The sequence below is a fragment of the Pleurodeles waltl genome, chromosome 1_2, assembly GCF_031143425.1.
Source record: "Pleurodeles waltl isolate 20211129_DDA chromosome 1_2, aPleWal1.hap1.20221129, whole genome shotgun sequence".
In the NCBI taxonomy this organism is placed as follows: Eukaryota; Metazoa; Chordata; class Amphibia; order Caudata; family Salamandridae; genus Pleurodeles; species Pleurodeles waltl.
In genome coordinates this window covers 1024446192-1024471664 of record NC_090437.1, presented here as the reverse complement: position 1 = coordinate 1024471664, position 25473 = coordinate 1024446192, and the positions used below count along the sequence as shown (strand labels likewise).

At 43.8% G+C, this 25473-nt stretch overlaps 1 protein-coding gene across 1 annotated transcript in view; it reads left to right on the top strand.

Moving 5' to 3' along the window:
- The window catches only part of KLB (klotho beta), a 156392-nt gene that overhangs the window by 64304 nt on the left and 66615 nt on the right, over positions 1–25473 (top strand). The window contains exons 2-3 of the mRNA XM_069202051.1: positions 16636–17149; positions 20067–20335. Of these exons, the coding sequence (XP_069058152.1) occupies positions 16636–17149; positions 20067–20335 (783 nt within the window). The remainder of the gene's footprint in view (positions 1–16635; positions 17150–20066; positions 20336–25473) is intronic.

The following is a 25473-nucleotide window of genomic DNA, read 5'->3' as shown; positions in this document are numbered from 1 at the left end:
GACAGATAAGAAACAGGCCTGCTTGCCAGCATGTCTCTTTCCCTAAAGAAATGCAAATGTGCGCAACTCGTAAATCTGCAAATACAAAGGGGCATGGAAACATGCATTTACTTTAATCAAAGGAGTCACTTGAAGCTTTCTGATGACATCTGAAGATATTTTCTTTTAGAGATGTACTGTAATGGTATTCCAAGATGAGCTGTGGAGTGTGTGGTTTTAATGGTCTGTTATAAAAAATGTCAGTACGAGGTATAAACTGCATATTATTCAAATCTGTATTTTAGAAGGGCTTTTGTTATTATTTAACCAAAATGTATTTGCGCATTTTGTAGCAGCCTATATTATGATGTGTGTAATGTATGTTTAAAATAAGGACTTACACATTCACAGTTCTTTCAGGGACCTCAGTACCTCATAGTACTAACAAACATTGACAAAGCCAATAGGTCTCATCTACACAAGAGTTATTGGCTTTGCCAATGTGTTTTAGCCATGTTATACACCAGAGTGGCTGCTGTTCAGAATGGCTAAAAGTTAGTGGCATAGTGGTGTAGAGTGGAGTATAGTGGCATAGGAGCAATGGTGTAGAGCACAGTGGTGCAGAGTAGAGTGCAGTGAGGTACAGTGCAGTTGTTTGAAGTGCATTGGCGTAGAGTGAAGTGGCATGGAGTGGCGTGGAGCAGAGTAGAGTGGCAGAGAGTGCAGTGGAGTAGAGTGGCATACAATAGCGTGGCAGAGAATGCAGTAGTGTAGAGTGGTATAGAGTGCAGAGTAGACACGCGTGGCAGAATGCAGTGGTGTAAAGTGCTGCAGAGTGGAATAGTGGAGAGTAGTGCAGTGGAGAGTAGAGTATAGTGCTGTAGAGTGCAGTGGCATAAAGTGGAGTGATGTAGAGTGGCATAGACTGCAGTGCCATAAAGTGCAGTGGTGTAGAATGCTATAGTACACTGTAGAGTGGTGTAGAGTACAGTGGCGGAGAGTGCAATGTTGCAGAGTAAAGTGTCAGTGCAGTGGTGCAGTGCAGTGGCATGGAGCGCAGAGTAGACTTGCGTGGCATAGAGTGCGGTGGCATAGAGTGGTGCATATTAGAGTACTATAGAGAGGTGCAGTGCAGAGCAGAGTATAGGGCTGTAGAGCGCAGTGGCATGAAGTGGAGTGATGCAGATTAGACTGGCATAGAGTGGAGTAGAATGCAGCAGTACAGAGCAGATTGGTGTAGAGTACGGTGGCGGTGAGTGCAATGTTGCATAGTAGAGTGTCAGTGCAGTTGTGTAGAGTGGAGTAGAGTGGTACAGAGTGCAGTGGTGTAGAGTACAGTGGTGCAGAGTAAAGAGCAGTGGAGTAAAAGGGAGCTGTTTAGAGTGCATTGGCATAGAGTGCAGTGGCACAGAGTGGCGTGGGGCAGAGTAGAGTGGCATAGAGTGCAACGGAATAGAGTGGCATACAATAGAGTGTCAGAGAGTGCAGTAGTGTAGAGTGGTGCAGTGGCATAGAGTGCAGAGTAGACTTGTGTGGCATAGAGTGCAGTGGCGTAGAGTGGTGCAGATTGGAGTAGTGTAGAGAGGTGCAGAGCAGATTATAGTGCTGTAAAGTGCAGAGGCATAGAGTGGAGTTATGCAGAGTAGAGTGGTATAGAATACAATGGAATAGAGTGTATTGGTGCAGAATGCAGTAGTATAGAGTAGAGGGTGTAGAGTATAGTGGAGGCCAGTGCAGGTTGCAGAGTAGAATGTCAGAGTACAGTGGTGTACAGTGCAGTTGTTTAGAGTGCATTGGCGTAGAGTTCAGTGGTTTAGAGTTCAGTGGGGCAGAGTGGCGTATAGTGCAGTGGCATAGAATAGATTGTTTCAGATTAGAGTGCTGTGGCATAGAGTGGAGAGGTGCAGGGTAGGGTGCAGTGGCATAGAATGCAGTGGTGCAGAGTGCAGTGGCGTAAAGTGGATTGTTTCACAGTAGAATTAAGTGGCATAGAGTGGAGAGGTGCAGCAAAGAGTGGAGTTGTGTAGAGTGGCATAGAGTAAAGTGGTGTAGAGTGCCGTGGCATAGAGTGCAGTGGTGCAGAGTAGATTAGAGTGACGTACAGTGTATTGATGTAGAGTGCAGTGGCAGAAAGTTGAGTGTAACAGTAAAGTGCACTAGTATAGAGTGTATAAGCATAGAGCTCAGTGGCATACAGTGCAGTGTTGCACAGTGGCACTGTGGAGTTGTGCAGACTAGATTGGTATCGCTTAGACTGAAGTGATATAGCATGCAGAGGCGCAGAGCGCAGTGGTGTAGAGAGGCATAAAGTGCATTGGTATGGAGTAGAGTGGTACAGAGTAGAGTAGAGCGGTGTAGTGTGAAGTAACAGAGTGAAGTGGCATTGACTGGAGTAGAAAAGAGTGCAGTGTCCCACAGTGCAGTGGCATGGAGTGGTGTAAAGTGGAGTGATGCAGAGCAGGGTGCAGTGGTGTGGAGTGGTGCAGAGCAGAGTGGAGTGGTGTACGTATTGTGTGGTAACACACTGCCATTACAGTCAACATGTTTTGAATTGAAATAACCATTACATTTCACAGACATACAGTTTTTTTTCAAATAATACTATACAGTGCACAGACGATGATGTGTGAAAATTGCATCACCTAATGCAATGATTTGTTTAACCATATAAAGGTATTTGTTTCCAGCACAGTTCAGAATTAACAAAAATGTGCTTCATTTGTATTCCTAATTCTGATATATTCTGAAGCGCATTTAAATGTTGTCATGTGATAGATAAATATCTTTCCTAACCTCAGTATTCAGCAAGATTGTTGCATAAATCCTCTCACTTTGAAGTCAGAGAAAGAAAAGTAAACACTAAGTTCCCACCGAAGACAGAGCCTGACATTTGACCTTGTTCTTTGAATGCACAGAAAATGTGATGAGATAAGAACAAGATTTACAGGCCTGTTTTCAGAAAGGGAGCACTCGGAATGATACTGTGAATGAGGTTTGGGCAAGGGAAGGGACGAGCTCAAGCTGCATAGCCTAAAACAAATAAAGCCAGCAAACTGAAAGCAACTAAATGTGAGTTACAAACCAGAAAGCCAATGGCAAGCAACAGGTGGAATGCATTCCCAAGGAAGCTTTATGAATGTACTTAAAGTGACAGCTGTGAGATACTTTGTGGGGAAAATCCAGAATTTTAGTCCAGTCCGTATCTTGCAGTGGTTTGGCCACATAAATCATCCAAGTAGTATGATGAGAAGACCTGGAGTGGTCTCCATGTTGCAGGAAAGGTCACCCATTCTATCAGTTTGCCATCAGTTCCTATGGTATAGAGCTTCTGGCACACCTCATGTAGGGTTAGTGCTAGGTGGCAGACATGAAAGGGGGCATTTAATGATTGTTTAAGGTTTAAGGTGTAAGTAAGGAGTTGACCGGGGTGAAAATGGTAGTCTGCCACAAAGGTTTGGAAATTTAGTAGCTTGCCATCCAGAAACAAATCCCCCAATTTCAAGACATCTGCAGCATTCCACTGATGGAGTTGCTCTGAGCACAGCCATCCTGTGTGAGTGGGAAGGCTTAAGCTAGTGCAGGAGCACAGGGTTTCTTCTTGTCAGTGAGTTTACAGGTTCTAGCAAGGCAAGAGAAAGCTGTGCATGATAACGCCGGATGGTGATTCGTAGAATGGTTAGTAAGAAACAATGAGCAGTGCGGTAAGTCCTCCTTAAAAGTCTTTACGGATAAAACCCATCTAATGCAGGGGAGTGGGCAGGAAGCCGGCAAGCCACCCATTGGACCTATGCAGCTGAATAATAGGGTTCTAAGCCCAAAAGGCCTAATCCACCCGCAGTCACAGGTAGTTTTAGAGTGGAAAGAGCTACTCGACTGCACCCCAGCGACCAAATCAGATGTGTGGCATGTCTGAAGAAGGGATGAAGGACGAGCAGGGGAATGTTTGCAAAATAATACTATCATTGGGGTAGCCCACCATCTTCACTAGTGCCACATGGTCCACTACAGCAAGCAGAAGAGAGCACCAGAAAACAAACTGGGCTTGGTGGGACCATGCCGCTCTGCCGAGATTTCCATCCTGCAAATCAGTGGGAAAATGGTAGATATTAATCACTAGGTATTGAAAGGTAACTGCTTCCAAGTTCAATCTGAGGTCTAATTGTATATAAAGGGGAAAAACAGTGCCATATGTTAAAGAAACACTAATTAAATTTTAAAATGTTTACATTTTGTTTGTGCAATTTACATCCCAAATATTTTGAAGATTCTATGTGTACTTAACCCAGATCACTAGTTTGGCTTTTGCTCAATTTCAAAACCATTTTAAGACATGGACAAAGTGGGCAATTGCCTTGCACAACCTTGCAACAGGTCTGGTCCTGCTTGCCCTTCACAAGCACAAACAGCGGACCATTGCACCATAAGAGTTTGCCAAGGTGGGTGGGTGCAGCTTGTTTAACCACTTGACTGTGCCTCTTCTGTTTCTCTCCTGTCTGCAGAGACAACTTCCCAGGTACCCAATACCTTCTGATAGTCTTGGAGGACCCATCTTGTCTGATTCTAGGAATTGTCCCTCCTTGTTCTTCTCTTCCTTATTTATCCAGTTCTTATCAGCAACCCTTTGAATCAGTTGCCGTGGATCTCCCATTTGATCTCAATTTTATCCTCCTCTTTTATTATCTTTGATAGCTAGACCTGGTTCCCAGTTCTGAGATAAATGTAGTCTCCCAGGCATACACTCTAGTGCTGTGAGACTACAGACAAGTTGTGGGTACTTCATATCCTGAAATTAGGTGTGAGACTGTCGCCCTCACCACCTTCTCCGCCTCATTAATTTTTTTAGGTTTAAAGTCCATGGGCGGTTGGGGTGAGCCAGATGTTTGTGTTCAATTTGCTTAAACTAGCATATGGTTAATTACCTTAATATTTCCCAAACTGTTTGCCAGGGGTTTTAAAATGTTCAGAAACATTATCAAAATGTTGCTGCTACTTTCTCTGCAAGAAAGATTGGGTAGATTTGGATAGGGTGATGGCCTTGACATAGTGCTGAAGGGCATTAATTTACTACTGAACAAGAACGTAATGTGACACCTGAATGTAGCATACCAGGAGGTAATCACAAAAAGACCACAGTGAATAAATAGTGCTATGTTAAAAAAGAGTCAATAAATGCATTGATAACATAGTGAGGCACGGCCTCTCTTGGGTGTGTCTGTAAAACTGAAATTTGTTCTTGAATTTTTGTCCTGAATTTTGACTCTTCGTCCTGAATTTTTGTCCTGAATCTTGACCCTTTGTCCTGAATTTTTTACAGGCCTGTCCGGAATTTACCTCAATGGCAGGTGGTCACCCTAGTCTGGACGTGTGCATGCCGTCTACACAATTCAAAACTATTGGATTTGTCAATGCTTGTTATTTTTACTTTTCACACACATTTTAGTTACCATAAGAAAATTATACTTTAATGATTCTTAAGCAATATATGATAATAGGAAGCAGGCAAGTCAGGAAAAATGTAAAGCTGTCAACAAATTGTCCATTTTAAATAGTAGTGGTGAACTGTTAATGTGTAACTGTAATTTGATTATTAAATGTGGTGTTGCTTTTATATAAATTGAAGCGCCAGTAGAGGTGGGTCGGAGAGCAGAGGAGGATCCTGTTTGAAATGTTGAAATATTTGTATGTGCTGTGTATGGGCTGTTTGTGTATTTCAGATGGTTGGTGTTAGGATTGTGGGCATATAGCAGTAGAATATCAAATAAACTTGAATGTAATCTTCTCACTCACACAGCTTAAGCAAAAACGCAAAGAAACTAGGATCTATTCTATAGGATGGTAAGAGGGAGGGTCACCGCTGACAAGATGGTATCTTGCCTCGCGGTTGGGTCTGGCAGACCAAATAGTAACTTGGCAGAGAGCGCCCTCTAGCAATTGAAAAGAGGGACCGCAGTTCCCTTGCTGCACTAAATCTTCTCCTTTTGGCCTAGCCTATTTGTACCTGTTCAGTGAAGAAGGTTCGTCCTATACCATGCGTGTGATTTTGGTTGTGCAACAGCTTACATTGGCATGAAGCACCAGGGACCCAACATATGCGCGTGTTCTTTGTGGATGATTTGCACTCAGGGCTTTGTGTGGGATAAAATATGTAAGTTGGAGGGTGGGTATATTAGACAGGAATGCCCTTTCGCTTTCCAGATCTCCGCCATCTGTATGCCTTCCACCAACCTCTTCCACCGCGCCCTCTTTTCACTCTCTGTCACTTCACCACCCCATACGGGCAACGCGCCCACTCACATTTTCTTTTCCTTTCGCCTTGTCATTATTTTGATAATTGTGTACTTCCTTCACACCCATTTGCACAAAATGACAATTGCAAATGGAACATGTGACTTGTGGGGAGGAAGCCGCGGGCCCACTGCCTGGCTGTGTGTCTCTTGGCAAGCAACAGACCTCGTGCCACCAGTCCTCTCACTGTTTTAGGTTTTCATTGACAACGCTCAGCGAGGCTTCAGCGGTCCTTCTGTAAGCGTCTCCCCAGTAATGGCTTCAAGCGCGGCAAACACCTCCAATCCGAGTGCACTCGGGGCAGCACCAGGCCAAGTGCGCAAACCCCGCACTGCCTACTCCACAGCGTCTGCGCTGCCCATTATCCCATAGCCATAGCGACAAATGCGCTCCGGAGTGCAGTATACTCTATCTATGTATTTAAAGTGTAGGAGTCTGTGTCTACTGTTTAATTATATTTTCTTGGTCATTCCGCAGCAGTATTGCCATTGTCCATCAGTTATTAAAAGCCTGGGATCACTCTGCCACTCCAGACTAGCTTGTTGCACTCTCGATCTTCGAGCATCCTGCACATAAGCATAAAGCCAAGCCACTATGGGCCATATTTATGAAGGCCCTAGCGCCACCTTGCACACATTTAGCGTACTTTTTTTGATGCTAATGTGGTAGGTTGGCAAAAAAGCTGTTCCATGTTTATAAAGTGGCACAATGCATACATTGCGCTACTTTGTAAATCCTTGCGCCACGTTATTCCTGTGCCAGGCATAATGTATGCGAGGGGGCGTTCCGGCATTAGGAAGCCGAAAAAAATAACGCAGTGGAATCTACCAGATTCCACTGCGCCATTTTTAGTATCATTTTTAGGCAGGCATTAAAATGAGGCTTATTGTTTTCATTGGGCCTCCTTTCACTTTGCAGGACTAGAATCAACATATTTGGCGCTAATCCTGCAAAGCAGGAAAATAGTGTCAAAATATCTGACGCTAGTTCCCTAACGTGCGCCATGGTGACTGTATCATAAATACGGCGCACACATGGTGTTTTTAGGTGCCGGTAGGGGGCGCACAAAAAGTGGTGCATCGGCTCTGATGCGCTACATTTTCATAACTATACCCCTAAGTGTTTGAGAGATGCTGTCTGCAACAGGGAGGTCAAGGAAGGCATCTCCAGAGGTTTCTGTACTTCCTTCCTCAGTAGGTCTCGCAGAGCAACTCGCGCTCTATGATATTGGAAGTGCATTAATGAAGTCGGCCAGGTGACCCAGAGCCATGCTCGATTAGATCCCCCATTAAGCACTGTCTAGCTCTCCCAGCATTCGCAGCACACCCTGATCCTGCCCCAGTGGGAACCACATACACCATGGTACCGGTACTAAAGGGGAATACAACCGAGACCCTGCTTGCTGCTCCAGGAGTCTCTGCCATGCACCTACAGTTGTATTCAATGAGTCAAATACATTGTACCGTTGGACCTGTTAATGGAGTGATTGCAACAGCCTTTATCAGCCATTTCAGGGAAGCTGTGAAGCACTGAGAAGAAAAGGGAGCCCATCTTAATGCTGGTGAAACTAGGTGCACAGTGAACACAGTGGAATTTTACTGTGGTTTCACAGTAAGGTACACTGCAGATATAACATGTATTATATCATGATACAACTTTTCCAACTCTAGGGAAAATAATTATATGTGATTTGTTCGTATTTTCATTGCTCTGCCACCCTGCATTGATAAAAACAGCACTTCGCCATAGTGCCTGACAACTCCTGGTGGACACAGAGAAAGGGAGAAGGCATTGTATAGTAACATGAACTTATGATGTTTGTCATTTGAAGGGTTTAGCAGACTGAAGTTAAAATACGAAGCCCAAAATATCAAGAACTCTAAGGGTAAAACATCACAAGTGCAGGTCTCTTGACACGCTTGTGCAAGCTGGACAACAAAGGTTCGAGTCCCTAAAACACCAGCAGATTGTAAAGTTAATGCGCTTAATCGTGGAGCCATTGGTGTCCAATCACCTGGGTTGCAGCTTATCTCCTTCTGCTGGCATCACTTTGATCTTCACTCTCACGGTTATGCTCATTTCCCACAATGCTCTGGTACCCCCCTGACTTGCCACTGTGTATGCTCCGTATGACTGCCATGAGTGGAGACTTGAACTCCCTGAAGTTCCAAGTGGGGCAGTCCTGCATTTCTTAACACTCCCTTTGGGAGACTGATAATTGAACTTCTTGTGTGCTCACTGTTGACCATCCCTTAGAGGCATATTTATGTCGGTTCTGTGTCGTCCTTACACAAAACCTAAGTTGGATTTATCAAACCATGCAAGGCCACCTTGCATGTCTCTGCATGACGTGATAAATCCAGAGTAATGCAATGCAGCTCAAATCACTGTGTTACGTTACCCTGCCCCTGGAAGGCATTCGATGGGTGGACCATGGGTGTTCCCACACATCCATCCATGGATTTTTGCGCATTATTACATTTACCATTAATGGTAGACATGGGATTGCATGAAAATGTGACACCTCCCCAGGGAAGGCAATGCGAGGATAAATATGTTAATTCCTCTGTGTGCTGCATTCTGCAGCTGACATAAAAAAAGGAAAAAGCCTCAGAGGGTTGTTTTTGTGCAGGAAGGTGCCCCTTCCTGCACAAAAACAATCCTGTCTGCAAAGCAGGGACCCTAACACCCTGGTGCAAGGGTGCCTGCATTGGTGCTCGGAAGCATTTTCTGCACCAGTACAGAGAAAATACAGGAATGTTCCATATAATGTACCACCCTTTCCCTATGACGCAGCGCAGCAAGGTGGCTTGCTGCACTGCATGATTTCTTGATAAATGTGGACCTTAGCGCGCCGAAAGGCTGTGATCACCATATATTCCTATTTTGTTCTGCAGCGGTCTTGTTCTACTTTCTGCCTGGGAGAAGTATTAAGTAACTGGGGGAGGAGACACTACAGTTCTGTGTGCTCGCTGAGTGCCATTTTGGGGTGGTAGAATGCTTTAACCTAAATTCTTAATGTACATTATAAACCAGCGGGTGGTCACAGAAATGAAAAGACAGTATTTCCCAACAATACCTCAGCTAACCTGGTAATACTGAGAGTCAGCTGGCCTTACCCCCTGCAGTTTGCTACTTTGGAAACTCTGCAGCTGCTGCTGAGACTCTAGAAATTACACCTGCTGAAGCTATTTTGCTTCAGCAGGGCATAAACTGCAATGTGCCTGGCAACAGGAACAAAAGCATTGTGAGACTTGTAAATGATTTAAACTGGGACTGAAAAACAGGGAATTTATATAACAGGAAAACATCTTATGCTGGGAACCTCAGATAAAATTCTCTGGACAGACCATCACCATGGAAAGAACAATATATTATACTTGCCTACATCCACTTCCCGAAACTCAAAGCTTTGTCCTAACACATAAAGAGGTATCTGCTGCACAGTGATAATTTTGTGCTGACAGCCTTTCTGGTTGACCATGAATGTGGAAAAGGCAGTGATATCTAGGGAGTGAGGAAGCTTAGCCAGGTGTCGAGCATGGAGTTTAGAAATGTACTGCCTCCGCAAGGGACACACTGTCTTCTGAATACTTGAAGTCTCTGGTAAGCTACTGGCACAGATGTAACACTCTGCTGTCAAGAGGACAATGGCCTGGCCGTTGGCCATAGGAAGGCAGGGATATTAGATTTAATGCTTCTGTGAACTTTTACAGTAACGCAAAGAGGAAGTGTTACAAATAGGGGATAGGCATAGGGTGAGAAACAGACAGGACTGGGTGGGGGGGGTGAAGAAATTCTCCAAATATTGGCTAGTTAACAAGATAAGAATGACACCTCACTCGCTACATTCTCAGAGCAGTCATAGACCTTCAAAGACAACACTGGAAGAAATAAGATCCTGCTGGAACAAAAGGAAAGACTCATGGCTCCTTCTGGCAGCCAGGAACTGGAACAGTTCTCCTATGGTGAGGTGGCTGACCTCTTTATTTCCTGTCCCAGGGGCAAAAAAGTAGAACTCCTGACTCAAAGAGGGCCCACCTGACTGCAGAGAACTGAATCCTGCAGAAGCCATAACTGAAGAGAGGCCTGGTGCTCAGAGCCTCTCCTAGCACCTGTTGCCTAAAGGAGGGACCAGAGAGGTATTTTCCAGCAACTGGAGAAAAGTGGGACTTCGTTTGTTTTTCCACCTCTGGAAGATTAGGACAAGGTTCTGAGGGTTGCACAGGGAGGTTTCACCCTAGATGGGCAAGAAAACCAGGTTTGTTCTGCTCAGAGTGTTGTGCAAAACTGAAAATGGTACACCGGGAGCTCATGGTTAAGGTATCTGTCTTCATGAAAAGATACCTGGCTACAGCTTCCAGCCTTGCCCTGCTGGAGGATTTTGAGAATGAGGCAAGGCAACAAGAATATCCCAGTGGCAAAGCAATCTCCAGGGATAGAATCCATCGTTATCTTGCTCAGAGCTTATGGCGCCAAACCAATAGCTTCAGGAGCATCTTAACAATAATGTAGCTGACTTCATGGAACCTTTGCCAGTTTCAGCCTTAGATATTGCCTTGTGGGAGGATTTTGACTTCCAAAAAGTAGACTAAGTCAGAAGGCAAATACTTTGAATATGGTGGAACAAAGCTCTGCTCCATCACTGTCAGCCTGAAATCCCACTTAGATCCCAGTCATTTGTAAACTAAGACATTTACAGTGTTGCTTTAGTTTTTATAGGCGTTTGCTGAATTAACTTTTCAAAATACCTCATATCCCTAGTTCCCCTCATCCAATTTTATTAGTTTTACTGTATTTTGCCTATTGATGTTCTCTCTACTTTTCTAAATTGGTTTGGGACCTTTAGTTTGTTATTTTCTTAACTTTAAAATTGTTGGTACTGCTTGAATGTAACACTCAGTTATCTAGGAAATTGTCAGCTGCTTGTGTCTTGGCTACTTGTGGTTGCGTAGAGTTTCACTGATTCTTGTGTTGAGCCCCAACCAGGGCATGTTTATTATGCTGGCAAGAGTTCTCCCTTCCAAACCTAATACCCTACAACTTAGCAGAGGTCCAGCTCTAACAACATTCACATGGTGGGCATCCCAGAATCTGCAACGCAGAGTTCCTGATTTTACATTTTTGATGCAGATGTGAATTGCATGCCTCGACTCAGCCACTTTAAACACAATCATGCGTGTGTAACAGGAACCTATGTATATCATGATGTTCATATCTGAACTATGAAACATTATCAAGGGCAAAATACATTTCTTCCCAACCTTTTAATGTGATACTCACTTTCTTTTTGATAATGGTTTAAGATATTGGAAGCTGTCTGTACAGAGAAAGTGGCAGAGGGGCCAGGGGCTTGCCAGAAGGGAACAGTTACTAACTATAACTACATTACAATACCTCAGTATTGCGCCAATGACAATCTTATCACACAAAGCAATCTTGATAGGAAACGGGGTAGATGGTCAGGGATACGCGTGATGTTGACATGTAGTAGGCTTTGTGTTTATCACATTTAAAGAAGCTGAGAATTGACAGTGCAGTTGAATGTAAGAGAAGCCTTATAAGTTTAAAAAGCAGGATGGTACTGAAATTATGGTACATCATTAAGCAGATAACACTGATTAGATATAGATTGTCAGGGGACCCTAATTCGTTTGGTGCTTAATCATAATAACCGCCATTATCATGATAAAAGTTTGCAAGAAATCATCCATAAATGTATCAAATACCAGCCAATTCCCCATAGATATTGGAAACCCAGTCATGACAATTAACAAGGAAATGCCCAATTCAAGAAATGAAGATTCAGTGTCACTGCTAGGTTTTGGCAACTATGCTCAAATAATGCGTTGATTCCATATTTGTTTATGTATCATTTTTAAAAAGCACCACTTATCCGGGAAAATGTCAGCACACTGCACCATAGGGCAAACACTTCGATAGAACCCAGTAAATACTTTGACAATAGAATGTACACACTTTGGGTGTTGATGGTTCAGCCTCACTATAGGCAGAGAATACGTGGAAATGATATAAGCTAAGAGCTATGAAAGGGAGGAAGAATTAGCAGAAGAGTGCTAGAGGTGCGATCACCCACCAGCAAGGGATACACTCACAGTTTCTCCCACTCGCAAGGGTTTCCTGGCAAGGAGGTGTATATGGCTAGTCCACCTATGATAGTTAATTGAAAAGCCAGGTCTGATTTGGGGAGGGAAGTACGTCCATGCTTTAGGAGTGATGTAAGAGTTTATTACTCTTCTCCATCTTGTTCTGTGAATGCTTGTGATGTTGGTGATGAGGGGTTCTGCAGAGTGGAGGTGTCAGGATGGTTGGTGGAAGGAGATGCACCTTTTCAGTTAGGTGGGGCCTGAGTTGTGGAGTGTTTTGAATTTGTGTGTGAGGAGTTTGAAATGAGTGCATTTGTGTTTTGGAAACCAGTGTAGTTCCCAGAGGTGTGGTGTAATGTGAGATCTGTGTAGGAGGTTGGGGATTAGTCAGGCTACCAAGTTCCTGATGGTCTGTAGTTTCCTAGTGAGTTTCCTGGTGACCCCGCATAGAGGGTTCTGGTGGCTAGGGTGTGATTGACAGTATTTTTGTGTTGCTTTTGAGCCATTTGAAGATGTTCTTCAGCATCTCCAGGGTGTGAAAGCAGGATGCAGTAACATCATTGACTTGTGCAACCATGTTAAATTTGCTGTTGATGATTATTCCAAAGTTCCTGTCCTGAGTTCTGGGTGTGGGTCCGAGTTTGGCCAGCCACCATTTGGAGTCTCGTGGTAACGTGGTCTTGTCGAAGATCACTATTTCTGTCTTGTCCGTGTTGAACTTGAGACAGTTGGCTTACATTCAGTTGGCGACATCGGTCATGCAACCATTGAACGTGTTTCTTATGTTGGGGTTTTGTCTGAGAGGGAGAGTATGAGTTGTGTGTCATCTGCATTGGAGAGGATGTTGATGTTGTGCCAATGGATGACATTGGCCAGAGGGATCAGGTATGCATTGTAGAGGGTGGGGCCTAGTGATGGACCTTGAGAGACTCTGCAGGTGAGTTTGTGGGCTTTTGAAGAGTGAGGTGCCAGGCTGACAGCTTGTATTCTATTCATTAAGGAGCAGATCCAGTGGGGAATGGGTTCATGGATGCCAATTTTGTGCAGGTTCCTGATGAGAATGAGGTGTGAGACAATGTCAAATGTTGCTGTGAGGTCCAGGAGAGTGGGGTCTGCCGTCTCTCCTCTGTCAAGGATCACATGGATGTTGTCTGTGGAAACAATGAGTGCTGCTTCTGTACTATGGTTGGGCCTGAATCCGGACTGCATGGCATCAAGGAACTGGTGGTTCCTGAGGTGGTCAGAGAGACATCAGTTGATTAGTTTCTCTGAGACCTTTGCCGGCTATGGTAGGAGCGAGATGGGTCTGTAGTTGGAAAGGATAGCTGGATTAGCAGACTTTTTTTTTTACCAGGGGCATGGTGTTGGCATGTTTCCAGGTGACCTGGAATGTGGCTCAGTCAAAGGAGGCATTGAGGATGGTGTGTTAGTGCTTCACTAATTGGTAGAAGCCCTTTGGTAAAGGCATAGTGGGGGCACGGGTCGGATGGAGCCCCTGAATGGATGGTCTTCATGGTAGCAGGGTCACAGTAGCAGGGTCACAGAGTCAAGTTTCGTTCATTGGCCATGATGGGAAGTTGAGTTACAATGGCAACGGGGTCCTGGTTGTGGGTCAGGAGATGATTTTGTTACAGAAGAATTCCGAAAGCTTGTTGAAAAGGTCTTGTGAGGGGGTGATGTTGCTGGAGGCAGCAGGAGGCATGGTGAAATATTTGGTGATAGCAGAGGTTTCCTTGCTGCTGTTAGTGCTTGCATCAGTGCAATTTACAAACGCTGCATGCTTGGTTGTAGCCTCTTACCACTGATTTGAAAATATCTTTAACTGAGGTGCCTTGACTTGTTCTCCATTTGTGCTCCAGTTGCTTGCAGTGGCATTTCGTCAGCCTGAGTTCCTCTGTGTCCTGTGGTCGGGCTCTTGCTTTGGGGTGCGCTTGAGGAGAGCCAAGATGCCAGCACATGTGGTGATCCAGCTGTTGAGGTTTTTGATGCCTTTCAGCAAGCTCAGGTGGATTGTGGGGTGGGTGGGTGGGAGCCCACTCCATTTCTGAGGTGCTTTTCTAGCTCCGACACATTTCAACAATTTATATATGTTATGAAATGTCATGAGCCACCACCATTTGTATAACGTATATGTCTATCATCCTGCAGCACTTATGGTACTTCTCCTCTCTTCAATCTTAGCATTCAACAAGCGTTTCCCTATGTGGTCCAAAAGCAGGTGTTACTCGGTCTAAGGATCTTTCTTTTGTATCAATTTATTTGCATAATGAGCTTTTAGTGGATAAAATATTTGGTTTGTTTTTCACATTGTCTTCTACACATTCAACCTAAAGTACTTTGGGTGCCTTGTTGTGGTACTCTGTGAGGAACTAATGGAAAGGCCCTGTATGCATCTGACACACCAGTGCATCACGTGAAACGTAATCATACTCCTTTGTACACGAAGAAACACTTTGCAAGTGGTTGCAGCTCAAAAAGTGGCTCGGCCAGTATAAAGTGTACCACCAGTCATTTTGATGCAGGGATTTAAATTAAGACCGGAGAGGGCTGTAGTAGGCAGCGGTTCGGTAAACTTACATGAAAGGCCCAATGGAGATATTTCTCATGTAGATGTCCATTAGTTAGCCCATAGTGGATGAATGACATGTGTCTACAGGGAAAGGATGTGCAACTGAGCTCACCACTTGTAGAGCAAGTACAGTAGTTGCATTATGAGTAGTGACTGCCTACATGTGAAGACAGATTGGAATATCACGAGTGCTTCTAAGTAACTCAGTTTTGAACCTGTAGGGGAAGGGAGAATGATGGAGCTGTGGGAGCCTAATTGAGTTGCAAGAAAACCGACGATGAAGTGGAATCCAGAGGACAATATTCAGTGAGTGATAACCAAAGGGTTCCTATCTGTGGTGCTCAGGGAAAGGACAACCACTCACCTGGTTCAAAGACAGAGTGCTGCCCTACTAAACATCCGAAAGTAAATGAGCGACTGGCTCCAGAGGAGGGGTGCTACAGGTCAGACCCAACATAATATGGAACTTTGGAGCAACGTGGGAGTCCATCTTCAGACAAGTGGTTGACTGTGCCTGTGGTTGGATATTGGTGAGGGAATAAAGAAGCAAATAATTCCCTTGAAACGGGTTAAGCTGTCTGCACACCAAAGTAGGTGAAACCAAATAAAGGCAAAGACGGTCCAAGTAAATTCAGTAATCACTGATATCGAGAATGGTGAGTTCCATATAACAACTTCTATGGGATGGGTGCACTGCTGTTATCATTCCCTGAAATAAGACATTTGTTTATATGAGATAATTCAGTGGAGCAGGTCTAAAGTAACAAGCTAGGCGAGTAATCTCCATTGACATGGGTGACATCAACAGGATCATGTGACAACTTTACATTTGTCTACCTGATGCAACATGAAGCAAGAAAACGATTATTTTTTATAGAGGTAGGGATTGAATTATTGAGAATGCACCCACGGTATCCTATTGGTTTAATTTCTTGCCAGGGTTTTGAATTTTTTCCCTTTTATTTATCTGCTGTGGCAAGGAGCAATTAGTCAATAGGAGGTATTATGAATGATGGATCCTTTAACTTGATTCCCACACAAAAATATGGCACTGATTATAAAAGGGCAAATATTTATTGAATAAAGGAGGATAAAGATCACTGGTAATTTCATGTCAGATGGACACATTATATAATATGTAGCATTTTAGATGGGAAGATAATTTATTCCACCAGACTATTTAGTACTTGTGACATATTACCTTCAACAATTAACTTTGTGATATCTTAGTATGTTTACATTTTTATTAAGGTTAAAAATGCATTGAGTATCTGAATATCTAAGTGTTCACATATTACTTTTTTGGTTTTAATGTTCATCAGAAGGTATTATTAGAAACGTTGCAGTGATGAAGAAGTGAGATAACAAATTCATAGTTCGGGTTCTGCTGAGCCCAGACATAGTAGATGGCCAAGTAGTAGGGCTAGGAGCAGTGGAATAGTAAACGTACCCAGCCTCTTCTACACCTTATTGCATGGTCTAAGGCGATGAAGTGCTTAGTCTGCTGTCATAAAATAGGTCACATTGCCAGACCACCACCATCCCTCATAAAGTATTGTCAGAAAATGTAATGTACATTGACCTCTCATTTGAGGTATGACAGTGATGTGTACATACTAAACAAATAGACTGATTTCTCATATTATATATTTCATCACACTTGCAAGACTAACTTCTTTCTTTGTTCCAAATCAGGCTCATGCTCGAGTTTGGCACGACTACGACATGAACTTCCGCCCATCTCAGAAGGGTTTTGTGTCCGTGGCCTTGGGATCACACTGGATTGAACCAGATAAGGCGAAAGCTACCCCTGAAAATATCTACATGTGTCAGACGTCCATCGACAAGGTGCTGGGGTGGTTTGCAAGGCCTATCTTTGGAGACGGGGATTATCCTGAGGTCTTAAGGAAAAAATACCACTCTCTCTTGCCCAATTTTACGAAAGCTGAAAAGAACTATATTAGAGGAAGTGCAGACTTTTTTGCATTTTCATTTGGTCCCAATAATTTCAACCCTTCATACAGTGTACCTACAATGGGTCAGGATGTATCACTTAACTTGAGAGAAGCATTGAAGTGGATCAAGCTGGAATATGACAACCCCAGAATTTTGATCGCAGAGAATGGCTGGTTTACAAAGAGTATTGTAAAAACAGAAGACACCACAGCAATGTATCTAATGAAAAAGTTCATCAATGAGGTCCTACAAGGTATGTAAACCCTTTTTGCAAAACTAGATGAGCAATAGGAAATGATATGTTGTGTTTTACAAATAAAGATGACATATTCAAGGCCAGTTACTTGGAATCCAAGCTGGTGGTGACCCTGGACCAAGGTGGATGACTGCAGCAGTTTGGAGTTGTGAGTGAAGGGAGCAGATTGCTGCAACTACTGACACAGTTCCACACACACCATCAGGTGAGGTGAAGGCAACAAATGTGAATCAAGGAGGTTGTGCTCAAATTATACCCATGTGGTGGTTGTTCCACATCGTGGAGTCACAATCCATGTTTGAATGTGTAAATATATGACTTGCGTTGTTGTTTCAAGATGGAAGCCATCTACTCAATGAGGCATCTGGTGTCTACTCTCGCAAAGGGTGACGCTGGTACTGTAGGTGGGCAGCAGCAGCAGTCAGTTGCACCCTCTCCGAGAAATTCGGGACAACAGCACTTAATTTTTTTACAAACTAAGAGGGTGATTTATTGTTCGGGTAGAACTGTAAAGTTGTCATTCTGACAATACTCCATCAATTAAATTTAGAGATGACCGCCGACCTATTAGTCACCTCTGTATCTTGAAAGGAACCGATGTCACTGCAACTCCATTCAAGGTACAAAAGGTTTGGTGGCTGACCTCTGTTGGTTTTAACTGCCTGTCACAAAACTTTTAGCATTTTTATTCAGAAATCAACTGCCAAAGCAGGAGTTTGTTTCTGAAAAAATCCTATTGACCCTCAGTTTTCTCCCAGGGTGTAGGGGGGTTCATTCTTTTTTTCTGTCTCTTTCAGCCAGGCTTTTCCTGGTAGAGATGGACAGAAAAGAAACAATGGCAATGTTTGCTCTAAATAGAGTGGGCCCTACTCTGTCAGGCCTCTAGAGTAAGCTTTCCATTGACGAAGCCAACAGGAGCTCCTCTGTCAGAAAGCATTAGTATCTACCTGCTTCTTCATGTGGCCGGCGGACTAAGAGTTAATGAACAGCAGTGCTTAATTTGAGCCAGCAGTTTCCGGTTCGGGTCACCGGCACCTGTTTTATAAGGCCTGCACTTAGTTTTCTGCATCAAGCTGTTTACTGCTAGCAAAAGACACTCATGAGACAGGCGGAGGAAGACGAAAATGAAAAAACATCACAAATGGAGACAGCAGAAAGCTGCAATAGTGAGTTGAAGGGGCAGGGAGTGACTGTAAATGGATTAAAGAGGTCCGAGAAGGCTTTAGGATTACGCTTGCACATTTAAATTCAGCAGCTGCATGCTTCAAGGGAGAGCTTTGGGCACTGGCACATTTTTATTTACAAATTAAGCACTGGTGAACAGGGTATTTAGTTGCATATATGACAGAGGACGCTGTTCCCCAATCTCTAAATCAGGTCCTTAGTATTAAATATGAACCAGATGAGATAGCTACATTCCTGTGTACACAGCTCTAGAAAGGCATCAGCAAAGGACCAAGTATGTGTCTACATCACGGTTTACGTCCACAACACACCACTTACTCAATTCTAATTGTTTCCTGGTAGCCAGATTAACAGAAATACGTTCAAATATGAGCTGGGGATGCATAATGGGTGCTAGCATTTGAAAAGTGCTCAGGAACAAAGATAAATCGTTTTAAAATTCTCAACAACTGGAAAAAATACCAAGCAGAAGAGGATACTGTATGTTCCAAATCACAGATCCAAGTAACAAGTTGTGGAGCCGAAATGGGTCCATGTCTAGGAAAGTGATGAACATTGCACTGGCTCTCATGGTTGGACCTTGCATCTCGAAACATGAGGCAAGCCAGCAAACAACTAAGATTATGGAACCGTGTTTACCTAGGGTAGTTCTAAAGCGACCATGGAAAAAGTCGCATTTCTTTTGACGAACAAGTGTAGTAGCATTAACGCAGGCCAGTTATAATGAGCTCTTTCAACCGCCCTCGACAGGAATCTTAAAATGAAAATCAGTGGGATTATCTTCTGAAATTACCTATGTTAATGAGAGATTACAGCCATTTCGTTTATGCAAACATGGCTTCTTGAAGAATGAAGTAGTCTGGTCTGTGAAAAAAATGCAGGATGTGTAGCAGAAATTATAATGAATACCTTAATTTTTGCATATAACACCACATAACACACGCCTCTCGTTTATAAACCCTACAAATAACAGATGTTAACATAAGGCAATTTCATGGCATCCAACCTACTGACATCAGAAAGTTGGAAGGCTGCGACTGAATTTCAGATCATTGAGAAAAGGTGGTAACTCAATGGACCATTTTGCCAGCATTTTCAGAGGGAAGACTGCTTTTATGGTCATTTCCCTAGAGATGTGCAAGGGCACCATGGGAGTTCCACTATGGATAAGGTACCTTCACCAGATGAAGCAAAGACTGCTATGTGCATAGTGTACACCAACCGCAGACTTCACCTGTACTGCAGCTTCCCAAAATAGAAAAACAAGTCATCTTTAAAATTTTAATTCATAATATAGCAGGGAAAGAGCTGATAGATAAGGCCTACTTTCCTTTGAGAAACACTGCATTTATGTAGATGTGTGTATGTCTGTTTTATGCCTTATACAACCAAAAGTAAAGATGCCAAGATTCTTGGTCTCTGCCACCACAAAGTGTCTCTAGGCATACGACCAGCAAGGAATGAGTAAATTCGTGCACAGAATAAATCTTTTTTAGCCACCATGTTTAATTATGCAAGAATTTTCATTCGGTTCTACTCTATCACCATGATCCAGTTTTATTTTTAATGTGTTAGATCATTGTGCATCTGTCCGATTTACTATTCGTTCATTGTAGTAAAAAAAAAGTTCCCTTTCTGATGTTCATCCTGTTTGCAGCTAATAAATACGACGACGTAAAGGCGTTTGGTTATACCGCGCGGTCACTTCTGCTGTTCAATGTCTTTGCAGCTATTAAATACGACGACGTCAGCGTGTTCGGTTACACCGCCTGGTCCCTCCTGGATGGATTTGAGTGGCAATTTGGGCACAAAATTCGACGCGGCTTATATTACATCGACTTCAACAGCAAGGAGAAAGACAGGGTGCCCAAATCCACTGCTCTGTTTTACAAACAGATTGTGCGGCACAACGGCTTTCCTTCGAAAGATTCCTCGGAGACTTTACGAGGTCGCTTTCCCTGTGACTTCTCTTGGGGCGTCACGGATTCTTTTCTCAAGGTAAGAGCTCGAGCTAGCAATGAGCATATTCACGAGAAGTAAACAGCAAGCTGTGATGATATTGTTTTTTGTGTGGCATGATAGGCATATGTAAAAGTAATGATTGTATTCTCTAAATGAAGCTCAGAAGTCAGGCGAGTGGAAAGTTAAGGTTCGGCCACATGTACGATTGCAACATTTTGCGAGTTCCTAATTGCGACTTGCAATTAGGAACTCGCAAAATGCAATGTGCAACAGTGTCTCAGACATTGTTTGCGATTCCCAAATGTGCCCCAAAGGACCTTCCTTATCAAAATTCATGAGGTAGGTCACAATTGGCGACTCACTGGGAATGGCCTGCACTCACAGGGAAGTTGGCCTGCTGGGCTCAGGAGACCACTATGTCTGTGATTGCTTTTTAAATAAAGCAATTTCTTTTTAAAAAATGCAGCCCGTTTTCCTTAAAGGAAAAATGAATGCATTGCAAAATTAAAAATGATAAAAGTTCTTTTCATTGCCTGCTCTTACATTTTTTTGGGGCCCACAATCACAAAGGGGGAGGGGCCTTGTGAATGGGATACCACCTCCTTCGGTAAAGTATGAATGTTTTGTGACTGCATACCGGTCGCACAATTCATGCATCCCCCTGCAACCTACTATTAGGAAGGGATGCCTGTAACACACCCATTCCTAATACCGAATTGCAAACCCTATTTTGTACCAGGTTACTGACTTGTAAAATAGGGTTAGGACATGTAAAAAGGCTTTTTAGCAGTCGCAAACAACCCAATTTGCCTATTGCGTTGACTAAAACTTTTCAGACGTGTGGCCCAAAGTTCCTTGTTTCTGAAGACATCATATAATGCACCATTATTGTTACTGTTGATGACACAGACACGCCTCCTGGAGAATTAGTGTGCTTTAAGATGTCATATGTGGAGCTATGTGCACATGTATAATGTCATCAAAATCAAACATGGTATTTCATTGGTTCCTTTAATGAGTTTCAGCCATTATATTGTTTTTTCTGCATCAGTGAAAGAAAGTCACAGTGGCAGACATTTAAAATGTGTGCTGTAAGTAATGTGATTTTGATGACCAAAGGATTTTGATGGGCATACCCTACATATATATTCTGTGGGATTGGAGAACGGTCAAGAGAATACAAATATGTGGGAGAGTCTTACATGCACATCTAGGGGAGGGGCCAGTATGAAAACCCTGACTGCATGCAAGTTGAATTACATGCAGATAAAACTAAGAGGGTGTTTAAGGGGCTCTGGGCAAGCCCAAAATGGTAGAATGACAAATAAAGGCGCCCAGCACACATCAGACTGGAGATGAAGAAGTGTAAAAAAGATAAAAAGGTAACTAGCCTTCTGCATCTATGCACCCAGAATCTGACAATATGGGGGTGATTATGACCTTGGCGGACGGCGGAGGCCGTCCGCCAAGGTACCGCCGCCAAATGACCGCACCGCGGTCAAAAGACCGCGGCGGCCATTCAAACATTTCCTCTGGGCCGGCGGGCGCTCTCCAAAAGAGCGCCCACCGGCCCAGAGGAAATGCCCCTGCAACGAGGACGCCGGCTCAGAATTGAGCCGGCGTAGTTGCAGGGGTGCGACGGGTGCAGTTTGCACCCGTCGCGTATTTCAGTGTCTGCATTGCAGACACTGAAATACACAGTGGGGCCCTCTTACGGGGGCCCCTGCAGTGCCCATGCCATGGGCATGGGCACTGCAGGGGCCCCCAGGGGCCCCGCGGCACCCCCTACCGCCATCCTGTTCCTGGCGGGAGACCCGCCAGGAACAGGATGGCGGTAGGGGGTGTCAGAATCCCCATGGCGGCGGAGCGCGCTCCGCCGCCATGGAGGATTCCCCCGAGCAGCGGGAAGTCGGCGGGAGACCGCCGACTTTCCGCTTCTAGCCGCGGTCAGAATGCTCGTGGGAGCACCGCCAGCCTGTCGGCGGTGCTCCCGTGGTCGGTGGCGGTGGCCGCCAGGGTCAGAATGACCCCCTATGTCTTTATCTATGAGGACTTCTCAAACTGCGGAAAAAGCTGAAGGCTCCCCTCTTTAAATAACACTGCATCATGGTGCAGAAACCGTTCATTACCTCACCTTTCCACATCACCCTGGATAGTTTACAGAGCTAGCAGGTCGGGCAAAAGGGCCATGCCGAGGTCATGGCAGAGTGGGGTAAATGCCATGTTAATGTGAATACTTTGCTGGTGTGAAGGCTATGACTGAAGAGGCTTTTGATATGTTGGAGTTGCACCTTTTAAAAGAGATGAATAGAAGTAGAATGGAAATGAGGCAAAAGGTAGAAATAGATTCATATCTGAGCATTTACTTTTCAGCTCACTGGTACTCTCAAGAGCTTCTAGTTCGTTTCCTTCAACAGTGCCAATAATTCTACTGTCTTCAATATGATTCTTTTCCACTATGTGCATTCTAAAAGAACCTTTTAATTCTCATCCAAACCATGTAAATCCTAATATTACCTTGTTTGTGAGTTAGACCAGAGTTTTGTTCCATCGGGCGTGCCATGGCTAGACACCAGAGCCATAACTTTGTGTAAAGTACTTCAGGTTTTGACAGCATCTGTAGAGTTGCATAGGACGTCCTTCCTTCCATCTTGGATTAATGGCTACCTAGTATCAAGTGAGATTAAGCCGGTGTATATGTTTTTACAAGCGGTAAACTGTGGGCCCAGTTATAACTCAGGAGGTAATCCCATTTCAGGTGTAATCTCCTGTTTGAGTCCAAAACTGGATGACATTTCCGGTGCAAATTATGCTTCCCAGTGGTGTTTGCCTTCCTGTTTTTTCACCTCGTGCAAATTAAAAAGACGAATAGCGAAAAATGTCGGTTTGCACATGTTGGATTATGAAAAACATACTCAATTTGCACATACAACTCGTGATTGGGTGTAAATAGAGCACACACGAATTCTGCACAGCCAATTGATATTGAGTTGTTAAGCTTAAGCACCCAAATCAAGACAATAAACCCTGACCATTGAAACTAACAGCTTTGGAAAGAAGTTGTTAATATACTATACTATATACTTCAAAACCAGTAAAAGCATTTTATATTGTCAGTTATTAGCTGATGCGCAGTTTGTACCTGCATTTGCACCCAGAGGTAGTTGGACCCTGTTTATCCTAACCTGCCCGGGCTTCTGTCGTCTTTCAGAGGAATGCCAGAGGGACCACTACTGTTTCCTTTGCTTTTCTTGGGCATATTTACACTTGTTTGGCCTTGCAACACTCTCTACCTCTATTTTCTGATCTGCTTGTCTTTATTGCGGAAGGGTCAATAATCTATGAAGGCCACATGCCGATCAGGTTAGTTCATGGACAACTGATGCAAGAGGGTCATGGCCTGAAATCTCTTAGGCAAAACAAAACAGCCTCACTTACCACACATAGCACTAATGTCCTATAGCCAAGTAACCAAACCGATCTCATTAATACAAGTGTAGGAAAAAGTATATAGCACATACAGACAAAATAAAGGTCAGAACATCATTTTTGTTGAAAGAAAATGATGGTACAGGTTTGTTAAAACAAAGGAATGGGTTAACGCACGGGCAATCCAAAAGCAGCCAGTGATGATGCAACCTAGGCTGGCTGACAGCCTGATTAACTATTAAATATCAGGGCGACATACAACTGATGTAGCACTTCACACAACTTAGAATGGGTGTAACCCTAAATCTTTAACCCATAGTCCAGGAGATTGAAACTGACACCGAGGATGGCACTATCCCAGGCCAGCCCCTGAGCTTCTTAGTCTTAGAACCGTCCCAGTGAATACTGGGACACTGTACCTTTCACCAAGGCTCCTATAAATCATTGCAGAATTGTATTGCCATAAAGCTTTCTCTTCTGGACACACTTGTTGTTGATTTTGAGTGCCAAACCATTGGATCGCCCTGTAGTTCCACATGTAGCGCAAAACTTTACCCTCAACAGTAACATCAAGATTCACGAAGAGCATTCACATTTAAACTATTCAAATATAGGTAAACTGCTTGGTGGGTTTCGCTACAGAATTCCCCATCCAGAAATGACCGAACTAGAAGGAGGGGTTGGAGGGCCAATTGGCATAAATACCCATTTGCTGTAGCCTTCTGCTTGCCCCACCCTGGAGGAGCGAGCCTGGATGTGAAACCAGAGCAGGTTAAACCATGTCTGACTATGTGAGATGCGGCAGCCACATAAAACTATATCCTAAGGCCAAACAACCAACCTAATCTTATTGGCATATGTGCATGAATACATATAATACACATAAGATATGCCAACCAAACAAAATAAGATGCAGGATACCATTTTTATTGTGTGAAAATTATGCTGCCGGTTTAGTAAAACAAGGTAATGGGTGAACATATGGGTATTCTAGAAACAGCCAGTGATGATACCACCTAAACTGGCTGCCAGACTAATTAACCAATAAGCATCAGAGCTACATATGCACTGCTTCATATTGGTTTACCCCACATCTGGAGACCATAGCCTAGGAGAATGTAGTTTCCATCAAACGTGGGGCTATCACAGATTTGCAACTGGCCCAGAGCATACAGGAGTGCTGTTGCTTTCATCAGGACCATGCTGAGTAATTGCAAAGGCATTGGCTCAAAGCCACCTCTTGTGGGCTCAGATCTTTGTTGATTTTGAGTATCAAAATCATTGGATCACCCTGTAACCCCACCAAGCCTATGGGGACGGCAGCTGCCGGCCCCAACCACATTACAGCATTTTGTTAATGAGAATCAACCAATTCCAAAACCTCCAAGATATGTATTATAATCCAAATCATCAGCAGAGTAATTTATATCTAAAGGTATTGAACTACCTGTGGCTAGCTCAGACCCAGCTATGTGCCAATGCTTTTGGGGTATGATTTTCCACTGTATTCTTTCACAGGAAGCAAATCATTTGCTGAGCTAGATAAAGGGATGCCTCATAGCCTAAAGCAGAGGTTTCCTTCCTACCATAGAGAGGTTGTGGTGAGGCCTGTCATTAGGGTACTTAATTTGTTCACTAAACCTGGGATGAGAGGATCAGTTGGTGCAATTCCACAATTGCTGCTCTCCCTCTCACCCGGTCCTGAGGAGGAGGGTTGGTGGTGAGTTTGTTGGCCCAGTTATCCA